General features: G+C 56.8%; 2 protein-coding genes across 4 annotated transcripts; one reads left to right on the top strand and one right to left on the bottom strand.

Moving 5' to 3' along the window:
* Nucleotides 1-1,373: 1,373 nt before the first annotated feature.
* On the bottom strand, nt 1,374-6,483 carry MXRA8 (matrix remodeling associated 8). 3 transcript variants are annotated; one of them, XM_027575007.2, is made up of 10 exons: nt 6,334-6,483; nt 4,478-4,501; nt 4,056-4,361; nt 3,861-3,962; nt 3,302-3,772; nt 2,948-3,106; nt 2,735-2,774; nt 2,575-2,651; nt 2,384-2,464; nt 1,374-2,220 (listed from the first exon to the last, which is right to left on the bottom strand). In XM_027575007.2, the coding sequence occupies exons 1-10, from the start codon at nt 6,380-6,382 to the stop codon at nt 2,195-2,197; spliced, it is 1,335 nt and encodes a 444-aa protein (XP_027430808.1). In that variant the 5' UTR covers nt 6,383-6,483; the 3' UTR covers nt 1,374-2,194. The 3 variants fall into 3 exon arrangements, with proteins under 3 accessions (XP_027430808.1, XP_035583244.1, XP_027430800.1); XM_035727351.1 differs by lacking the exon at nt 6,334-6,483 and adding an exon at nt 4,640-4,668 and having other exon boundaries at nt 4,478-4,539; XM_027574999.1 differs by lacking the exon at nt 6,334-6,483 and having other exon boundaries at nt 4,478-4,557.
* LOC113927077 lies at nt 2,931-10,220 on the top strand. Its single transcript, XM_027602676.2, has 6 exons — nt 2,931-3,155; nt 3,387-3,481; nt 3,579-3,696; nt 8,114-8,180; nt 8,566-8,937; nt 9,319-10,220. Exons 1-6 carry the CDS (start codon nt 2,931-2,933, stop codon nt 9,444-9,446), a joined length of 1,005 nt encoding a protein of 334 aa, XP_027458477.1. The 3' UTR covers nt 9,447-10,220.
* The last annotated feature ends 11,072 nt before the right edge of the window (nt 10,221-21,292 follow it).

A 21,292-nucleotide genomic window follows, 5' to 3' on the forward strand; every position in this document is an offset into this window, starting at 1 on the left:
CAGAGGTAATCTGAGGAAGCCAGGTAGTGGCTGGCTCTCTGCTGGGTGTCTAGGGGAGGGAGACAGTCCCCACCCTGAGAGCTCCCAGGGGACCAGCATCCCCCAGGCCAGACATGAATGACTGCTGGTCTCACAGATGTAAGGTCTGATGCCCCATCTGCGCTTCCCCCCCCGCCAAGCCTCTCTTTCTCACCTGGCTGCCCAAGTCCTGTGAGAGAGGCTGGTAGCTAGAGGCCAGAGCTGACTCTGTGGTCAGGTGGGCACACTGCAAGGGGGAGTGAGTTTGTGGTCCAAGCAGTGCGGCTACTGTGGGGCCAGGGGTCACAGGCTGGGAGGGAGGCACATTTTCAAGCAAGCCACAGCTCCCTGGCCCAGCCTCCCTCCCTGCCTTTGCCACTGTGGGACCCTTGCAGGTGTGTAGTGAGGAGACAGCCACACTGAGGTGCTGTCTGAGCATCTCGCATCCAGAGTCTGCACATTCAGATAAGAGCCTGAACCTAGGATGCCCACCACAAACTCCTGCCTTGTGTCTCCTGTGGTATGTTTTAAAATGACCACTCAGAATTGAGCCTACAAAAAATCAAAAAATTAATGTCCACCACCCCAACCACCTCATAAGTAATAGGTGTGTGCTACCTTGCTGTCTCTCTCCTGATCTGGAATGGAGAGCTGCCCTTCTGAAGCCTTGCTCACCGCACCCCTGTCCTGGGATCTGTAAGTAACACATCTTTTGACTTTACTTCCTTCACGTGAGTGTCCTGTACCTTCCTCATGGCGGCCCTGGGGTTTTCACTTCCCCAGAGTGGGAGCTCAGATGCCAGGTTACCTGCTGACCCTGTGTGCATGGCTTGTGCCCCTAATTCAGCCAGACATAATCTGCATGTTCTCCACACACCACCCCAGGGTTTCCAGCACAGGGTGACAGACATCCTTTCCCGCTTCCTGCTGCCCTGGAAGAGTTTTGGGGGATGGGGTCAGGGCTGGGGAAACACAAGGGCTTCTTCCTCCTGCAGCCCCCTCCCATCCCCCTCACAAGCCTTTGGTGCCAACTCCTGCTTCTCCCCCTTTATCCTCACACATCTAATCCCATTTTGGCATCTGTTTCTCAGAGGGCTGTCCTCTGAGCATGTCCAGGCTCCCCACCTCCACGTCCGAATAAGCCCGCAGAAGAGAATCTAGAACTCCGTTACAACCAGGAATAGTGCCATAGGATTGGACTGGATGTTGCTCTTCCCAAGATACCTGGACTCAGACTTTCCACTCAAAGAAATGGGTGGTGACAGCAGGGCTTCAGACGAAGGAAAGCATTTCGAGGTTCCCAAGGCCCAGACTCCACCCCCCAGGAAGTAGGAACCACAGAGGCATACCTGGGGCCAAGTCTAAAAATCATGGAGTCTTTATTGTGATGGTGGCAGTGTCCCAGGAGCAAATGTGGGGTTGGGGGTGGCAGCACAAGCCACTCTAGAACCATCTTTACCCCTCCTCTGTCCCCTGCAGCCAAAACAGAAGCCAAATTGAGGTCCCAGCCCCAGACTCCTGCCCAAGGAGGGGCTGCGGGAGGGGGGTCAGAGTAAAAAGTCACATGGAGCCCAGTGACTGTCAAGGCACTTGCTGGAAACAAAGCTGGAATAAGGTGGAAAGCAGAGAAGAAGCCCCAAGTAGCCCAACACAGAGCAGAGGGGAATTAGTCTGGGGCCTGGAGTGTGCAATCCTCAGATCCCAGCCGTAGGCTCCCCTTAGAAAGGGGTGAAGAAGGGGCCAAGGTGCTAGCCCTGAGGCTGACCTGAGCTCCAAGAGCCCCCACTGAGCCCCAGCCCATAGTGGCAGGGGTCAGGAGAGCCTGAAGGACTGGTGAACATCAGCAGGGTCAGGGCTGTGCCTGGGCTGGGGGAGGGGCAGGACCACCAGTGAGTGTGGGAGCCAGCAGGCACCTGCTGAGGGCTGGTGAAGGGGCAGCTGCAGCTCCAGCAGAATCCCAAAGAGCCCGCCGCTGCTTGTGAGGATTGGCATGGCTCCCAGGAGAGGGGTCTGGAGACAGCCTTACTCTGTGCCAGTCCAGGCCAAGTTCCAGGACAGCGGGACCAGCCGCTGGAAGGGGGTCGGGTGAGCCACATGAGGGTCAGGAGGTCATCCTCCAAGATGGACAGATAGGAGTTGGCAGGGCTGCTGGCCCAGCCAGGAGCCCAGGATCACCTTATTTGCAGTACTCCTTTCGGAACTCTGGAAGCCAAGGGAACAGGGGGGTGTCTGCCCTCTACCCCTCTGTCACCGGGGTAAACACAAGGCAGACTTCTAGCAGGACTGCCCAGGGACTCCTGCCCCTGGGGCTAGCTAGTGAGTGTGGGTGGGGTGAGGTATGGGGCCAGCCCTCCTACTCACTCACCTCTGTCCAAGTCAATGTTCTTGACGGGCAGTGGGCTGTGGCCCAGCTCAGCCCTCTCCTTCAGGATGTTGTTTTTGTAATCTGGTGCAGGGAAAGAGCAGGGTGAGGCCCCCCGACCCCCAGAGATGTGCCTCCCCTAGCTCAGGCCTGGGAGCCACAGTCTTCACCTTGGTTCTGGGGCCATCCCTCACCTAATTGGATGTCCTCACTCCTGTAAAGAGCCTGGTCTCCTGTAGCCACAGCAAACTCTGCCATGTTCACATCCTTCCTGGAGGTGGGAGGGTGGTGGGCTGTTAGAGCAGAGCGGGGTGGGGGTTCTGGTCCCCAGGAGAGCCTGGAGGGGGCACTCACCCCTTAGACTTCCCCGACTTCTTGTCGGAGTATTCGTAGCCTGGGGAGGAAGACTCGTGTTAGGCACAGTCTCACCCCCTCCCCAGCTCCCTCAGCCCTGAGGAACCCTCCCATCCCTGCTTGCTTTCTGCTTGAGCCACCGCACCCCACACCCGGCCTCTGGTCAGGGAAGGCTTCCTAGCCTCAGCTGTGCGGGATGGAGCCCCAGCTCACCTCCGCGGCGACGCTGACGGGTGGCCAGGATGACGGTGATGAGCAGCAGGATGAAGAGGAGCAGGGTGGCCAGAACGTAGCCCAGCTGCTGGAAGAAGTGCGCCCGGCCCTCGGGGACTATGACGTTGATGACGCTGCGGCCGCGCGCCAGGGTGGGATCTGCACGGGCCGTGCGGGGGCGGTGTCAGGGAGCGCGCCCCGTGACCCAGTAAGCGTCCGCCGGCTCCACGCCGCCCTTGCGGCGCGGGGCTCAGGAAGGGATGGACGGGAGGGGGCCTCCCCTCGGCTAGCACCCAGGTCCGGGGATGGCGGGGGGGAGGGGCAGGGAGGGGGCAGGGAGGGGCCAGGCGGCACCTGGGCCAGGGGCGCCGCTGTGGCTGGAACCGTTGCCCGGCGAGTCCCGCGGGGGCGGCTCCGCGGCGGGCTCGGTGACTCTCAGGTGGAAGATGCGGCGCTCGTGCAGGCCGCAGTAGTGATGGTGCAGGTGGCAGGAGTACGTGCCCTCGTCAGCTGGCTCCAGCGGGTCGATGCGCAGTGAGAAGTCGCCGCGCGCAAAGGCGTCCGCCCCCACCGCCACGCGGTCGCGCAGGAAGGGCGGCCCGTAGGCTCGGCGCTCACCCGACGCGTACAGGTCCAGCAGGCGGTCAGCGCGGTCGTGCGGCACCCCGGGCGGCTGTCGGTCCCAGTGCACAACCTGCTGCGCCTCCTCCAGGTGCCGGTCGGTCCACACGTGCGCCCGGTTCACGCAGGTGAGCAGCGCTGGCGAGCCGCGCTCCACCACCAGCACCTCCTTCTCGCCGTCCCAGTGCGCGCCGGCCTCCCGGGCTGGGGGTGCAGGTGGGTCAGCGCCGGCGGGCGGGGAGGGAGCCCGCAGGGGCACGTCCCGGGGCGGGCGGGGTGGGGGCACACTCACGGTTGTCCGTGACCTCCAGGCGGACGGCCAGGGTCTCGTACAGGTGGCAGTAATGGTGGTGCAGGTTACAGGTGTACAGGCCCGCGTCGGCCTCCTCCACCGCTACGACCCGGCAGAAAGCCCGGCGGTGAAGTGTGCAGCCGGCCCGCGCCACCCCGCCCCTGCCTCGCCCGCCGCGGTGCCCAGGCCCCTTACCGCGGATGAGCAGCGAGAAGTTGCCGTCGTGGAAGGCGGAGAGCGGCAGCTGGAGGCGGCCGCGGTCGCGGGGCTCGTACACGCGTTGCTCGCCCGCCGAGTACATGTCTACGAGTCTGCGGGCCGGGCCGCCGGCCGGGCGGCCGCTGAGGTCCCAGTGGACCACGCGCTGGCGGTCGTGCAGCCGGTCCTGGGTCCACACCATTCTCGGGCTCTGGCAGCGCAGCACGGCCAGGGCGCCTGCCGCCCAGCTCACGGTGGACTCGGACACCACGGAGCTGGCGGCTGGCACGGGCCCTGAGGGCACTGGGGGGGAGGAGGCGTCACTGGGGGAGGGATAGGACCCAAGGGGAAGGTGTAGGGTGGGTCTGGCAGGACGGGAGGGGAACTGTTGTGGTTTCCAGGGGAGGGTGGTCACTCACCTGAGGACAGAAGGACTGCAGAACCTAGAAGAAGAAGAGGGTTGCACTGGGGAGGGGATGACCTGAGCCTTTGCATCCAGGTTGCCCACCCAGCCCCGGGCCCCCCACTGACCTGAGCCTTTGCATCCAGGTTGCCCACCCAGCCCCGGGCCCCCCACTGACCTGAGCCTTTGCATCCAGGTTGCCCACCCAGCCCCGGGCCCCCCACTGACCTGAGCCTTTGCATCCAGGTTGCCCACCCAGCCCCGGGCCCCCCACTGACCTGAGCCTTTGCATCCAGGTTGCCCACCCAGCCCCGGGCCCCCCACTGACCTGAGCCTTTGCATCCAGGTTGCCCACCCAGCCCCGGGCCCCCCACTGACCTGAGCCTTTGCATCCAGGTTGCCCACCCAGCCCCGGGCCCCCCACTGACCTGAGCCTTTGCATCCAGGTTGCCCACCCAGCCCCGGGCCCTCCACTTGGCTGCCTGGGTCCACTCTAGTTCTTGCTGAGGGGGGTGTTAATGACACTCTCTTTATATGCATACATAGGTTTTATTTATTTGACAGAGAGAGAGAGAGAGCACGTGTGCGAGGGCAAAGGGGGGGAGGGGCAGAGGCAGAGGGAGAAGCAGGCTCCCCCCTGAGCAGACAGCCCAAGGCAGGGCTGGATCCCAGGACCCTGAGATCACGACCTGAGCCGAAGGCAGACGCTCAACCAGCTGAGCCACCCAGGTGCCCTGTTAATGACACCTTCTTAATAGGTGGGGATAAAGTCAGAGAAGCCAGGCAGACAGGATGGGGGAGGGGGCTCCTTTAGCCCCACATGGTGCAGGCATGTCTCCTATGGTCCCCACCCAATCCTCACTGCCACCTGCCGAGACCGTGGGACGGCTCTTCCCCTTTTGGGGCTGAATGGTGGAACCAGCTGTGGAGTGTGTGCTTGTCACCAATGGCCACCCTCAGGAATGGGGGCCACTGTCACCATCCTGCAGCAGGGCCACCAGAGCGCCAAAGCGTGGAGCTCAAGGCTGGTTTCAGGGGCTCCCGCACATTCGTATCCAATGAGGTACGTGCACCTGCCAAGAGCCATGCCACACACGCCCTCAAGAGTCCTCAGACATCTGTGCGCCCTGCCCCACACCCCGTTCTCAGGGCTGGAGCCCCCTCAGCCGTCCTGGAGGGCAGAGGTCTGAAGCACGAGCAGGCTGGACTGTCCGCACCCCACAGGCAAGTTCCTGCTCCAGAGATGGGCTGAGCGCCCGGGACCAGGAGGAATGTGCCGGGTCAGCAGGCCAGCCCAGGAGGCGGGCTCAGGGGGCCTGGGAGCCAAGGGGGGAGTGGAGCAGACCCTGTAAGCCCCACCATTCCCAGGCCCCCTAGAGTCCCCAACCTAGTCCTCTTCTGGCCACCTGAGGGGCTTCCTGGAAGAGTGGGTAGGGGGAGGGACCCCAGGGAGAGGCACCCGCCACCTCAGCCTCCCTGCCCTTCTTGGCCCTCTGGCTCCCGAATCCGTGTGGTGGGGATCTAACATAAAACCTCACAGCCCCCTGCGTCCTGGGAGCCCCTTATCCCTGGTGAGCTGCCACCTGGAGCCCCCCCCTGACCCTGCCACCTGGAGCCCCCCCCCCCCGACCCTGCCACCTGGATCCCCCCCACCCGACCCTGCCACCTGGAGCCCCCCCACCCCGACCCTGCCACCTGGAGCCCCCCCACCCCGACCCTGCCACCTGGAGCCCCCCCACCCCGACCCCTCCCAGCAGCGGGAGCGTCGCACTCCTCCCAACTCAAGCTCAGACGCAGGCAGCTGTGACCAGAACACAAACTCCCCAAGACGCTTGGGCTTCCAGTGCGGACCCCCACCCACCCCGCACTCACTCTGCAGAAGCACCAGTTCCCAGACCATAACTTGGGACCGCAGCTCCATGGCGCCCGCCTGGCCCGCCTGCCTCGCCCGCCTGCCTCGCTTTGTCTCACTTCTGCTCCAACTCTCCAGAAAAACAACCCGGCCCCCTCCCCCTCCGTAGCACCCACCATGACATCACGGAGCCCTGGGCGGGATCGACAGTCTGCAGACCGCCCCCTCTGGCTCCTGCTGGCCCCTAGTCCTCCCCGGATCCTTGGCTGGCCCAGTGGGGAGAAGTAGGAACACAGCCCCGCGTCTGACAAAGTGAAGGGAAATCAGAGCAGAGACCCTGCCCCTCCTCTGGCCCAGGTCCTGGAGAGGGGCCCAGGAGCCCAGCCCTTGGAGGGGCAGGAGGGCCGAGGGCATGGTCCCGGATGCCGGATGCTGTGGGGGCGGCTGTGACACGTGAGGCCCTTTGGAGCTGCTACAGGGCTGGGGCTCTGGGGTGCACATCACCTCACGTCCGCCTCCGTCGGGGAACCCTGGCCCAGGGTGCTCCCCTGTGTGGACACAGTGTGGGCAGGACCCCGCTTTGTGCTGTGGAGCTTGAGGCATGCCTCCTAGCAGAAAGGCATCCTGGGGCTGGGACCCCCAAGAAGCCCAGGGTGCCAGACCTACAGCTCTTCCCCTCTTCCCCTCAGCCTCCTCTGGGGGCTGCATTTCTTCATTTGTGAAAGGAAAAGAACAGTCACACCAGCCCTGGCGGGGGGGGGGGGGGGCTCCCTTAGGAGCATGATGGGCCCTGCTGTACATCAGTCACTTTTACCACCCAAAGGGACCTGCCAGGGCGTGAGGGTGGGGACCCTGAGCACTGAGGGGCAGCGTCTGACCAGCCCCTCCCCTCTGGCCTGGACCCCCATCTGCCCACCGTCAAGGGCAGAGCTTGGTGTCCCTGAAACCAAACCCTGGCTAAGATGCTCCCCGCCCAGAGTGGAGGAGGGAAGGCAGGTATGGGAGCCTCCCCCATGGAAGGCACAAATTTGAACCTCTGGGAAAACTTACAAAATCACATAAACAAATGCAAAATAACAGATCCCACACTGCGTACCAAACCCACTCTTTCTAGTTAAGCAAACCTCAAAAAGAAAAAAAGGAAAAAAAAAAATACAAACAACCACCCAACCCCACAGTGCATGTTTTAGACTACCCGTTTGAATAGAATTATGGTCACAGGCCCCAGTCCCTGGTGGGCAAGGACCTCGCCCTTGAACCCTGTCCTGGTCCCCAATTCCTCAGACAAGCAAGGACCCCAGTCTGGCCGGACTCTCCAGCTTCAGGCAAGGTGGGGAGACTGTCAGGGCTGCAGCAGAGGAAATGACCAGCCACGAGGATGTGAGGAGCACCCCCTAATGGACCCATTTCCTCAGCAAGACTCAGGACCCTGGGGTTGGAGCCCCGTTTCCAAACTGGAATCAGAGCCCGTCCTGGTCTCAGCCCCTCCCTGGGCCTTTCATTCTGGAAAAACAAGCCCAGCCCGGCCGGCCTTGAGGCCTGGGCTCTCCTCCTGTTTTTTTAACTGGTTTATATTAGCTGGTGACCTCCCTTCTCTGTGCCCCGCCCATGTCTCTCGGTCTCTGTCCTCTGTTCCCGCCCCTGACGGCTGGGCTGTCTCTCCCTCGTGGAGGGAAGATATCCAGGCAGTGCTGGAGGGAGGCAGAAATGGCCCAGCGCCCACCCCTCTGTCTGGAAGGGGACGGGGTCAGCTCGCAGCCCTGAGCCAGGAGCCTGTGGGCGCCCTCCCTCTCCCAGCAGGTTCCCTGGCCTCGGGCCCTGTGGGGCCCTCTCGGTGGGGACTCAGCCCTCAGCTCGGCCCAAATGCGTAAGTCTGAGGGGGCTGCCACTGGGGGGAAGCTGACCCCCATGCACCACTGGGCAGGAATGGACAGAGGCAGTGGAGAGCTGTAAGCCCTTGCCCCTCTCTGCCTGAGGCCAGCAAAGGGCTGGTGTCCTGCCCCCGCTCTTGGCAGTTAGTAGCCACAGATGAGAGTGGAGGTCCAGCAGGCCACCTGCCCTTCCCCAGGCCAAGGCCTGAGACCTCCTGCTCATTTCCCAGTCTCGCCTGGCATGTCCATTCCTCGGGAAGAGAACACACCAGGACAAAGCCACTGACCTCACCATGGTCCCACCCTGAGCTCTGGCCAACCCCCCCCCCACCCCCGACCCCCTGCCAAACTGGAGCCCTGTACCCACCTCCCCTCTTCTAGGAGGCGTGGCTGGACAAGGCAGGGGTCAGCCAACCAGCCCCGCTAAGAATCCGGTTCTGGCTTCTGCTCCCGGGGACTCGGACATTCCAGGCAGCCAGGCTCACTGGGAGGAGAAACCACAGGCGCTCAGGGACGCCACCAGAGAGACACGTGCTCACGCCCACCGTTCTGTCACTCGACAAATATTCGCTGAGCACCTACTGTGTGCCAGGGAACTGGAAGCTGTGGGAGGGAGGCAGACAGATGGCAGGCCGGCTCACGGACAGATAAGATTGTTTTCATCCCTGGGAGAAGTGTCAAGAGACGAAAACAGGGCACACTGTCCCTCCACAGGACTGACCGGGATGGCCTCTGAGGGAGTGACACCCGCAGGTAGATGTCCAGGCCGGTGCCTGGGGAAGCTGCCTCCCAGATGAGAGAGCAGAGTTGGGGGCATGGGGAGGTCCGTGGGGACCCCAGGCTGGCTCTCATGCTCAGTGAGCAAGATAGGGGCTTGGAGGGTTGAAGTGAAGAGGACGTGGTCTGGGAGTGCAGGCGTGTGCGATGGCTTAGAGCTGGTGGGGTTTATATGAACACAAGGAAAACAGCCCTCCAAGGGCCGGGTGGCGCGCTGTCCGGGCCCCCGGGGGGCACACCCCGTGTCTTCCCTTTAGTGCGGGCAGGAGCCGAAACAATGCCGGAAGGGTCTTTTGCACCCACATGACAAAGTGCTGGGACGCCACTCTGACAGGGTCTCTGTCATGTTGCCTGCAGTCAGCTGGCTACTCTGTGAAAGGAGCCTTGCAGGGGACCATGTGGGTGACCCCCAGCCAACAGCCAAGAAGAAAGTGGACCTCAGGCAACAACAACAAGGAACTGGACTCCGCCCACCCCCCACATGAGCGTGGGAGAGGGCCGCGCTCAGGCCCGGATGCAGCCCCGGCAGACACCGATTTCACCTGGGAGGCCCTGAGCTGAGGGCCCAGAAAACTCGCATCCACACGTCTGACCCAGGGAAGCCGTGTAATAGTGAATGTGTTGCATTACGCTGCTCAATATGTGGCAATTTGTGGTACAGCAAGAGAAGACAAACATAACTATCTCCAGAACAGAGCGAGGCCAGGGCTTAACCCAGCAAAAGGCACACATTTCACAAGAAGGGACCGGTTCCTGAGTTTGGGGCTGGCTGCTGGCTGTAGCACGTGGTGCGGGGCAGGCCACGAGGCTGAGGCCACATGGAGAGCCACGTCACAGACCGCAAGCTCGCCCAACTTCACTGACAAGTTTCTGCCAGTTGTAACCAGTTCTGGGAAGGGCCACTTGCATATGCATTGGCCCTTCCTCTGGAGGCCCGAGGGCTTGCCACACAGTGGCCTCTCACGCCACAAGGCAGGGAACTCCGCACATCCGGGGTCTGAAGAGCTGAGTGTGTCCCTCAGGAGAGCTGTTGACTGTGAGGGCGCTGGCGGCCTTCTGGTGAGGACCACAGGTCGATGACCTGTCAGGTCGGGCTGAGAGGTCGTCGAGGCATCGAGACACTGATTTGAGAAGACAGAGAGGTCAGGCGCCTGGCTGGCTCAGTCGACAGAGCATGTGGCTCTCCATCTCCAGGTTGTGAGTTTGAGCCTCGAGTTGGGTGTAGAGAGGACTTAAAATAAAAGAGGGGCGCCTGGGTGACTCAGTCATTTAAGCGTCCAACTCTTGATTTCAGCTCAGGTCATGATCTCAGAGTAGAGGGCTCTGCACTCATTGAAGAATCTGCTTGAGATTCTCTCTCCCTATGCCCCCGCCAACTCGTGCCCTCTCTCTCTCTCAAAAAAAAAGGGGGGGGCGCCTGGGTGGCTCAGTTGGTTAAGCGACTGCCTTCGGCTCAGGTCATGATCCTGGAGTCCCGGGATCGAGTCCCGCATCGAGCTCCCTGCTCGGCGGGGAGTCTGCTTCTCCCTCTGACCCTCCCTCCTCTTGTGCTCTCTCTCTCTTTCATTCTCTCTCGAATAAATCTTTTTTAAAAATTTTTTATTGTTACATTAATCACCATACATTACATCATTAGCTTTTGATGTAGTGTTCCATGATTCATTGTTTGTGCAAATAAATAAAATCTTTAAAAAAAAACCCAACTTAAAAAAAACAAGCAAAAATACAGACAGGAATATGGAAATATAGAGACATTGTGTCATGGACCAGCCTTTTTTTTTTTTAAGTATTTATTTATTTGACAGAAAAAGAATACAAGCAGGGGGAGCAAGAGAGGGAGAAGCAGACTCACCCACTGAACAGGGAGCCTGATGCGGGGCTTGATCCCAGGACCCTGGGATCATGATCTCAGCCAAAGGCGGACACTTAACAACAGAGCCACCCAGGCACCCCGTGCATGTGATTCCTTTGAGCATCTCAGCTTTACATTGAGCGTGAGGTTGAGCTCTCCCAGCAGGAATGCTGCAGGAGGAAGGGGTTCTCCTGTGTGTCGGGCTGGGCTGGGTGGGTCAGTGGTGTCATGCCCATGACACACTGTCCCTCGGCCATCTCGAAGCCTTGACGTGGCCACAGTAATCTTCCTGCAGTGTTCTCAACAGGGAAACCAGCACCCCGCCCCCCCTCCGCAGTGCACCTCGGGCCCATGCAGCCTGGAAGGTTCCCAACACCTCGTATGCCCAGCACCCCCAGCCATACCCTCACGTACTCTGCCTCATCATGTGGATCTTGGGCTAAGCTGAATGTGTTCCTAGGCTGCCCACTTCGAGCCGTGGTGGGGATCAGCCCGACACCCACAGGGAGGCCCCAAAGAGGCTGAGTCTAGATGAGAGACATGCTCTTCCTGATCCAAAGAGGAAGCAACTGGTGCAAAGGGGCCCCGGAGCCCTGACGTGGTCCCTTGAGACAGTGTGGCAGGTGTCCAGGTATGGTCACGTGGCAGCTTGTCCAAGGACACTGTTTCCCACAGTATCAACAGTCAAAAGTCCCTGAAATAGCCCCTCATATACAGGCCCTTTTGATCTTTCTTCCAGAACAGTCCATTTCTGATTTGCAGTTTGTAGCAGGTAAGTGTGAGGAAAGCAGAAACCACCCCTGGCTGACCAAGCCGGACAGAACATGCACATGTCAGAGGGCAGATTCTCTCTTGAGGTGCAACATACTCTCCAAGGATTTGGTCAACAGTGACTCTGAGCATTACAACACTTAACGGGCTGGGAGGGCACTAAAAACTACCAGGTGGTTTCAGTTTGCCCCATGGGGTCCCGACTGCCCAGCAAGAGCATGGAAAGAGAAACGAAGCTGGTCTGTGGACAGCGACTGCGCCAGCCCTATGCTTCAACAGAAACCCACAAAGCTGCTCAAACATAACAACAATAACAGCATGACTTCTGTATATAAGCAGCCTAGGAAGATGGAATATTTCTTACTTGACCTTCCCATCACACAGGCTTCCTAGTATGTGATGAGGTGATTAAAATATGTTAATAAATCATTTACTTCTCTGTACTAACCCTCCTTTTGTACAAGAGAGGTGGCCTTTGTTTTGCCAACAGAGACAGGTGAGGTTGAGCACATGCTGTTCGCTTTTCCATTTCTGATACGAGGCCTGAATTTTGGGAAGGCAACACCGGGAGTTGTGAGAAGGGGCTGGTAGGAACATGGTTGTTTCAGCTGTAGTTTTAATCAGGATGGGGATATGTAAAACGAGCACAGAGTTTGAAATGATTACCAGGAGCCCTTGCCCCCTAAGATATGAGGACCATTTGGTAACAGATTCGAGCTGTGGTGGGCCTCAGCCCGAGACCCACAGGGAGGCCCCAAGGGGGCTGAGCCTGGGTGAGAGAGATGCTCTTCCTGATCCAAACAGGAAGCAACTCGTTTCCTTCTCTTTATTATTCTAGATACACCTGCTCAGTTTAAACATCCGTCTGCCTCTGTGAATGTGTTTCCATGTTCTAGATGACATAACTACGCTGTTCACTTTAGTTCGTCTCTATTCAACTGTATGTGACATAACATATATGTCAAACTTTACCATCCAAACTGGACACAATTTGAAAAAAGAACAAATGTTTTTATACAGTGATCACTATTTCTGTGGTCCCTGTCTATGGGAATTTCAGTATCTTTAAAAATTATCCAGCTCGGGGCACCTGGATGGCTCAGTCGTTAGGCGCCTGCCTTCGGCTCGGGTCATGGTCCCAGGGGCCTGGGACCGAGCCCCACATTGGGCTCCCTGCTCGGTGGGGGGCCTGCTTCTCCCTCTCCCAACCCCCCCCCGCTTGCATTCCTGCTGTCACTAACTCTGTCAAATAAATAAATAAAATCTTTAAAAAAAATTATCCAGCTATTTCCTGTAGCCTTTGATGCAGAACAAACCACCTTGAAAGGAACTGGCCTCCAACTACGAACCGGGGTGGGGGGGTGAGCAGGGAAGCTGTTCTGTGGGTAAGTGGCACTGTGTGTTTATCAAGATCCAGGAACAGCATAGCTTGATGTGAACCCCAACAGATGCAAATTCTTAAAAGCTCTTTTAGGAAGTTGGGAGAATCAGAATGTAGCAAAAGCAAGCAAGCAAACAAAGTACATTTCAAATAAAATGACCTCAGTGAAGGGGGTGGGGAAGTGCTGACCCAAGTCACTTTGGGATGAGAAGAGTTTGCAAGACGAGAGGCCAAGGAAGTGTGCACAGCCCTGCTCACTAGCTGATAGACTGTTCTGCATGGGCTATGGTTTATCGATTCTGATGTGTCCACCAGAATCAAACAGTTCAGCCAGCGGGTGGCAGACAGTGGCAGCCAGGTGTCTCACGACTTGGGGTTAAGCAAGGAGAGGTGGCTAGAACGGCCTGTGTAGTCATGGGTGACAGCTGGAGATCCAGGGTCAGCTTGTGTTCAGTGTGGGGTAAACACCGGTGCACACAAGCAGAAGCACAGACGTGCACGCGCACACAGGACAGCACACGCACATGTGCATTTTCTAACTCCGTCGTCCGGGAAGCAACAGCTCACCAGCACCCAGATCCTGGTTTCTAGGACCGTTTTCCAACAAAAGTAACCATGGCTCCTTGGAGAAATGGCTAATTTTAGGACTGGGGGAAGAAACATACAAGATAAGCCTGGAGAATTGGTGGTGCCCAAAGGTAAGGAAGTGCAAATGAATGAATGAATGAATGAATGAATGGAGAGTGACGGGATGTGCCAAAGAGCACGGGCCAGCGGGCCCCAGGGGCAGAGTCAGTACAGGTGTTTGGATCATCATCCAAATATAAGGTAAACGTCCACGAGCCCGTACTGATTGAACGAAGGCAGGAGAATCCCAGGTAAAGCAGAACCGTGGTGTGCAGCGTCCCAGCCCCCACCACTCAGCACAGTGCAGATCAGACCTGTGTCTGTGGTCTTCCAGCACTCGTGATTCCGGGGCCAGGAATTCTGGCAGGACAGCTCACCTGTGTCCCACGTGGTACTGGTCAGCGTGGCTCAAGTGGGGCTGGAGTGGCACCTGGGGCCGCAGAGTAGCCATCAGGTGGGCCCTCTCTCCCCAGGGCCCTCTCTCTCTGTGCACATGGCCTCCCCATCCACATGGCCCTCTCCGTCCATGGGCCCCTCCCCTCCACACAACCTCCTGGTACTCAGCAGTCTAGCCCAGGTCTCCTTCCAGCGGTGGAAGCTGCCGCACCCCTAACACCTAGGCTTGGCAGCTTCCACCACACTCAGTGGGTCAGAGCAGGACCTAGCCCTCAAGGGGAGGGGAGACAGACCCCAGCTTTCAATAGGAGGAAAATCAGCAAAATCCTGTTGCCCAGTGTGCACAGGGAAGGGGAGATAATTATGACATCTTCAGAGGTAATACACCACAGGAGGTGAGAGATATGTGGCATCATGAAATGCAAAAGATTCAGAGCACTGAGGTCTATAAGAAGACATCTTTCGGGGCGCCTGGGTGGCTCAGTCGTTAAGCGTCTGCCTTCGGCTCAGGTCATGATCCCAGGGTCCTGGGATCGAGCCCCGCATTGGGCTCCCTGCTCCGCGGGAAGCCTGCTTCCCCCTCTCCCACTCCCCCTGCTTGTGTTCCCTCTCTCGCTGTCTCTCTCTCTGTCAAATAAATAAATAAAATCTTTAAAAAATAAAAAAAAAGAAGACATCTTTCATGACAGAGAACACTTATTTTAATACAAACATATATGTATGCATTTACATGACCTTAAATATCTTTTGGAAAAACAACTTACCTGGGGCGCCTGGGTGCTTCAGTCAGTTAAGTGTCGGAATCTTGATTTCAGCTCAGGTCATGATCTCAGGGTTGTGAGTTCAAGCCCCATGTCAGGCCCCTGCTGGGTGTGGAGACTACTTTAAAAAAAAAAAGAGTTCAAGAAAAATAGCTTACCTGACCCATAAAACCAGACTAGGAAATTTAGTAAAGTTTAAGGGAGCTTTGCATCATCAGTAAATAACCTAATTTTTCCAGACGCTATAACTTCCTATTATCTTATACCCACATAGCTGTTTTAAATCAAAATTATAAAACCAGTCTAATTTGTCCAAGGATTCATCTTGATTAAAAATATTACCTGAGGGGCACCTGGGTGGCTCAGTCGGTGAAGCATCTGCCTTCAGCTCAGGTCATGATCCCAGGGTCCTGGGATCAAGTCCCGCATCGGGCTCCCTGCTCAGCAGGAACCTGTTTCTCCCTCTGCTGCTCCCCCTGCTTGTGCTCTCTCTCTCTGACAAATAAAATCTTAAAAAAAAAAAAAAAAAAATATATATATATATATATATATATATATATGACCTGAACTTTTTTTTTTTTAAAGATTTTATTTATTTGAGAGAGAGAGAGAATGAGAGATAGAAAGCACGAGAGGGAAGAGGGTCAGAGGGAGAAGCAGACTCCCCGTTGAGCAGGGAGCCCGATGCGGGACTCGATCCCGGGATGCCAGGATCATGACCTGAGCCGAAGGCAGTCGCTTAACCAACTGAGCCACCCAGGCGCCCTGACCTGAACTTTTTCTAATAGAAATTGTTAAACTCCACATTTTTCAGCCTGACTTTTAAACAACATTGAATTCAGGTTTGCATGAAGTCTTCTTGGCATTACTTGCTCCCTGTATGAATTTACATCTCTTTGCTTCTTACCCAACAATCAACCATTATCCCCGGGGTTTTTTTGTGGGGAGGTGTTTTTAAGCTGCCGATTCTACAAGAAAATGATCTTTTTTTTTTTTTTAAAGATTTTACTTATTCATTTGAGACACATAGGTACAGAGAGAGAGAGAGAGAGCATGAGCAGGGGGAGAGGCAGAGGGAGAGGGAGAAGCAGGCTCCCTGCTGAGCCAGGAGCCCAACGTGGGGCTCAATTCCAGGACCCTGGACCCTGGGATCATGACCTGAGCCGAAGGCAGATGCTCAACCATCTGAGACACTCAGGCACCCCAAGAAAATGACCTTTCTTAAATGGTGAACATTCCTAAGGCATCAGAAGCTCATTTTTTTTTCCTTTGGAACTGTCATGTTCTCTATTTTAAATCTATACAAGCATGTATTAGTCTACTTAAGCATCAATCTTCAGAGACTTTATAATCTTATACATTATTTTTGGTTTCCAGTAAGATAGAAAGTTTTACTAATATGCTCATAAAATATTCCCAGTCATTCAAAGAGTCTAATCAATCTCAGGAGAGCTAGACGCCTCGAGTCCTCTCGATCAGTCCTCCAAAGTCACCCAGTGGATCCCAACATGATTTGTGCTTCGACCCAGTGTGGTTAATATTCTCCTGAATATTCACTTAACCAGTGAAAGCCTTCCACGCTGGCTCCTGAGCCCCCTGGCACACCCACAGCAGTCTTCAACAGCTCTTGCCATCTGGTACGAAAAGATACCCTGGCTCTGTACGCTTCCTGCCACGGACCTGGCGTCAGGGTTTGCCAGATTAAATACTGCACAGGACATACTTATAATTAAAATTACTTGTTGCTTATCCAAAATTCCAGTTGAACGAGAGGGCCTGTATTTTTATTCCTCAAGTTGGCAACTGTTCCTGGAACCAGCCATGTCTCCAAAGCGTCCTGGCTTCCACAACAAGTGGAAAGGGTGCTTTGAGACCATTTCTGGGTGTCTTGGACATTTCTTGCTGCTGCTTTGTAGACCACACTCAAACATAAGTAGACAACCAAGTTCTACCAAAGGAAACCCACTAACATGGACAACAGAGACCAAAGTCAACAAACAGAAAAAAAATCAACTGGGAAGCAGAAACTGGACAGGGGCGACGGGGGCAGCGTGCTCGAGAAAACATGTATCATTAATACCCTCACAGAAGAGATGACATCACACCTGTGAAACATAAACATGGTGAGTGCTATTAAAAATACCCCCCTAAAACACCCAAAAAGCAAAAAGTCTCTTAGAAAATAAAAATGGCATAACATATTTTTAAAAAAATTCATTAAGTGGATTAGAAGAAAATGTGGAAGATGCCAAAGAGATCGGAGGCGGGAGAGGAGAGAAAGCTGATAGCAGGAGCCTCAGAGAGGAGAGAGCGAGGGCGGGCAGGTGACAGCACAGCAGCTCAGGGGGGTTTCCCAGAACTGAAGGTCAGGATTTTCTAGATGGCACCGGGCTCCTCCAGGGTGGGAACAGATCCACACTGAACTATGTCACTGTGAACATCTGCAGCAACGAAGAAAAAGAGAAGCTTCAAGAGAAAAAGTTGGTCGCTTACAAAGGCTCGGACTCAAAATGGGTCCAATTTCCTCAGCAGCAACCCTCAAGCTGGGAGCCAGAGACACGGGAGAAATGCTTGCAGAGTTTTGCCGGAAAGAATTTTCAGGCTAGAATTCTAGAATCAGCCAAACTGCCGACCAAGTCACAGGACACAATATAGACGTCTGCTGATACGCAAGGGCTCACATTCTCTGCGCTGCTTCCTGGGCTGACGGCCTAGTGTCAGGGCTGTGACAGGGCACTGACGGCATCCATCCCCATCGGCGTCACCGGGGTCGGGGAGGAGGTCCACTGAGACACCCGAAAGCGAGTGCAGCCACGCTTCTCAGACCACAGTCAGTTTAGTGGATCACACATGGTGGTAACAAAATAGAAAGAATGTATCTGAGATTATTGCGCTTAGAAGGGGTTAAGTATTGCTTTTGAAATCTTTCAGTTCTGTGAGGGTAAAATTGCCTCTGGGAAAAGTGATGTGGTTATTTTTCATCAGCACTACTGAACTACTAAACTGGTCAGGCATACACAGGAATAGCTTCTGTTAAAATACTTTTTTAAAATAAGTTTTAGAGCCAGACAGACTTGTAGCTGAATCATGAATGGTTTTTTACCTACATGATGGCAGGTAAGGTCCCCTCTGGAGGCTGATCATGGATTTGCTGGGAAATGAAGTCACTCCTGTAAGGAACCCAGCACAATGCCTGTGCAGGGAATCCACTCACACACATCAATTAGTCCTTATTCTACCCTCTAGCTCCCGTGCGCCCTTTCCTGGAAAAACATTCCATGAGGGGCACCTGGTGGCTCAGTCAGTTGAGCATCCGCCTCTTGGTTTCAGCTCAGGTCATGATCTCAGGGTCATGGGATCGAGGCCCTGCACTCAGTGGGGAGTCTGCTTGAGATTCCCTCCCTCTGCCCCTCCACTCCCTCGTTCTCTCTCTAATAAATAAATCTTTAAAAAAAGAAAAAAGGGGCGCCTGGGTGAGTCAGTCATTAAGCGTCTGCCTTCGGCTCAGGTCATGATCCCAGGGTCCTGGGATCGAGCCCTACATTGGGCTCCCCCCTTGGCAGGAAGCCTGCTTCTTCCTCTCCCTCTCACTGTGTCTCTCTGTCAAATAAATAAAATCTTAAAAAATAAATAAATAAAATAAAAATAAAAATTTAACTGTAAATACAAAGTAATGCAACCAACAGGACCAAAGTGAATGGGCTCCTCTTGGAGGAGGGGAGGGGCCCAGAGCACATCCCCCCCAGCCCCCCCTTTCTGGGTGCAGAGGGATGGGCCCATGTCTGAGCCCAGAGGATCCTGTGGTTACCTGACCCACCTCAGCTGGGACGGACGGGGGAAGCAGGAGACCCCTGTCCATGCGAGGGTCTTGGTGGCCTCAGAGGCCCCCTCCACCCGCAGCAGATCCTGGAGGTCGGCCAGCTCTGCTCAGCAGGACTCTGGGCTGATCAATTTCCTCCTGGACCGCAGATTGTCCACAGCAGCGTGAGGCCAGCCCGGGGCGGGCAAGGATGTGGGGCACACGGTGCCAGGTCACAGGGCACTCACCCCATGTCCAGTTGTAGCTGAACCCTGTGTTCCCAAATTTACTGGGACAAGTATACTCTACAATTTACACTCTACAAGATGCATGCGCTATTAATGCCACCTGGTCTTGGCCACATTTTGGAGGTTCTCTAGGAGTTGGCACAAGCTTGTGCCCGGCCTGAGGCCTCCCCGCACCTTGGCCTCAGGGAGCCCTGACAGCCCTGCTATCGCCGCCCCCCCCACAGCCCCAGAGCCATTCCCCGACCCCACAGGTCACCTGGGAGTGTTCAGCGCTTCTCTCCCCTGTGCATTCAGGAGTGGTCCTCAACATACACGCAGATACACATTGGCCACCACCCCACATCCTAAAGAGAACCCCAAGCCTCCAGACGCTGTTCAGAACCCCCACCCTGCAACCCCCTGGAAGTGTCCAGGTCTCAGCCTAGACTCTAGTCCCAGCCCTAGCACTCAGCTGTCATGTGACCCAATGCCATGGATGAGTTTCCTCCTCCAAATGGCCCTATGAGGCTGAGGTCAGCAGTGGACAGAATTTGATGGGCGCATGAGCTGGCCTCTGGGTGTGCAGCCAGGTGGCGGGGGGTGTCATCCATCGGCCCTCACCCTGAGGCTAACTCCAGACCCAGCTCTGGACTCCTCAGCCCCATCCCACGGGCCACAGCTCAAGAGCCCTTCGAGGGCTTTTCCCACAATTCAGCCCTAGACAGGAAGATTCCCCCACACCCCTGCCCACCCAGGTTCCAGCTTCTCCGTGAGCTCAGCTGGCCGTGGCCAGGCCCGGGGAGCAGGCTTCTTTCTCTAGTCTCTGATCCACTTTGAGGCTCTGTCACCCTCCCCAGCCTGCATACCCCTTGGACAGCAGGGAGTGCAGCCGTTCACAGCTCAGGGTCCCTCTACAGACACATGCTGTGTCCTGCGCATCTGCCATAGGCAGGCCACAACCAGCCCCTCCCAGGACCCAGCATCCAGCCTCAGCATCTTCCCCTGTCTGGAGAGCCTGCCTGACACCTTCCTTGGCCCACTGTATGGCCAGGAACACCCAGGCCAGAAGACACTGGCTGGCACGGAGCAGCAAAGTGACAAGGCACAGGGGCCGAGCTCAGAGACGCCTCCACATTGGGCCCAAGAGGCAGGGCCCCCAGCAAGTGCCCAAGAACACCCCCAGGAGCTCTGGCCCTGGCTGGGGCCTCTTCTGGCCAGAACCCAAGTCCTACGCAATGCCAGCAGGGCACTCTGCCACACCCCTCCTGCCTCTGTCCTTTCACTGTGGGGGTGCCCGGGGCCAGCAGGGAAAAGGGGCTGCTCATCCCACAGGCTGGGGGGCAGGGTGGAGGCCCCGTAGGGAAGAGAGAAGGGCGGTCTCTTACAGCCTGGGAGGAACTGCAGAGATAAAAATAAAAGCACCAAAATTGCCTCCTGCAGTCGTGGTTGGGGCCCAGATACATCCAAGCCGCAGGCAGGACGAGCTCTGCACAAAGAAGAGAGTGGGGATCAGGCTGCCTCAGGACCGGACTCCACAGGATCAGTGACATCTGGAGCAGAGATCTCAACCGTAGTACCACCAAGGTTTGGGGCAACTTATTTCCAGGTGTTGGCTGCCCTGTGCGTTACGGGGCATTTACAGCTGCATTCCCAGCCTCCACCCACTGTGGTCAGTGGGACCCCCCACCGAGACAGGCAAAAATGTCTCCAGATGTGACCAGGGGCCCTACCTCCAGGGACCCCCCCCAAGCTGGCACCCACCCAGGTGGAAGAAGTTGGAGCAAGGGCCCTGTGGGGCTCCGCCAGCTGACAGCCTCCAGGAGTGTGGGTCTGTGGCTTCCTGCACAGGCCAGCCAGTCATACCTCCCGGAATCACTGCCCAGCCAAGCTCCCGGCCGAGGCTCTGCTTCCAGATGGCAGATCAACTCAGCATCCCATATTGCTCCTCTCAGCTGCCAGGGAAGGGCGGAGTGAGCCGCGGGGCAGCTGCTGCGACAGGACTGGGGGGAGATACAGGAGCAGCTACCCAGCAGCCACGGGCACCGGCCAAGGGCACCGGCGGCAGACAGAGGCCCAGCTGAGAGGCCAGGCAGAGCGGAGGCCAGACTTGGTACTAACAGGTCATGGTCCACTCCACCCCAGGAGGCTCCACCACTGGGCCCTGGCACCTCTGCCCACGCCCCACCCCCAGATGGGGAAACAAAGACCCAGGAAGGATGACTGTGACCCCAGCTGGGGGCCTCCCAGGGCTCCCTGTGCCCTCTCAGGTGACTGGGCTGGCAGGGTGCTCTGACTGTCCTGGTCCTCAGCCCCAACCCCAGGGGCTGCTGGGAGCCCAACTGCTGCCCCCTTGCAGCCGCATGTGGAAGCAGGCCTGCACCCTCAATGGTGTCCCGTCCCCCCACCCAGGTCATGGCCAGTGTCACCCTCCTCCGCCACACCCAGCACCTCCATGGGTTATATCCCCTGACGGGCAGGGACCCAGACCGGCCCCGTGGTTAGAACTCTGCTTACCTA

Source organism: Zalophus californianus, chromosome 4 (genome assembly GCF_009762305.2).
Source record: "Zalophus californianus isolate mZalCal1 chromosome 4, mZalCal1.pri.v2, whole genome shotgun sequence".
Classification (NCBI taxonomy): Eukaryota; Metazoa; Chordata; class Mammalia; order Carnivora; family Otariidae; genus Zalophus; species Zalophus californianus.

Bases quoted from the DNA above. Each gene is read 5' to 3' on its own strand.
- LOC113927077 (XM_027602676.2), top strand. From the start codon at position 2,931: ATGGAGCCCCAGCTCACCTCCGCGGCGACGCTGACGGGTGGCCAGGAT. The intron at 3,156-3,386 runs GTAAGCGTCCGC...GGTGACTCTCAG, and splicing joins GGAGCGCGCCCCGTGACCCA to GTGGAAGATGCGGCGCTCGT. The intron at 3,482-3,578 runs GTGAGAAGTCGC...CGACGCGTACAG, and splicing joins CTCCAGCGGGTCGATGCGCA to GTCCAGCAGGCGGTCAGCGC.
- MXRA8 (XM_035727351.1), bottom strand. The intron at 3,963-4,055 runs GTAAGGGGCCTG...GCCGGGTCGTAG, and splicing joins CTTCTCGCTGCTCATCCGCG to CGGTGGAGGAGGCCGACGCG. The intron at 2,465-2,574 runs GTGAGGGATGGC...TCCCTGCACCAG, and splicing joins GAGTGAGGACATCCAATTAG to ATTACAAAAACAACATCCTG.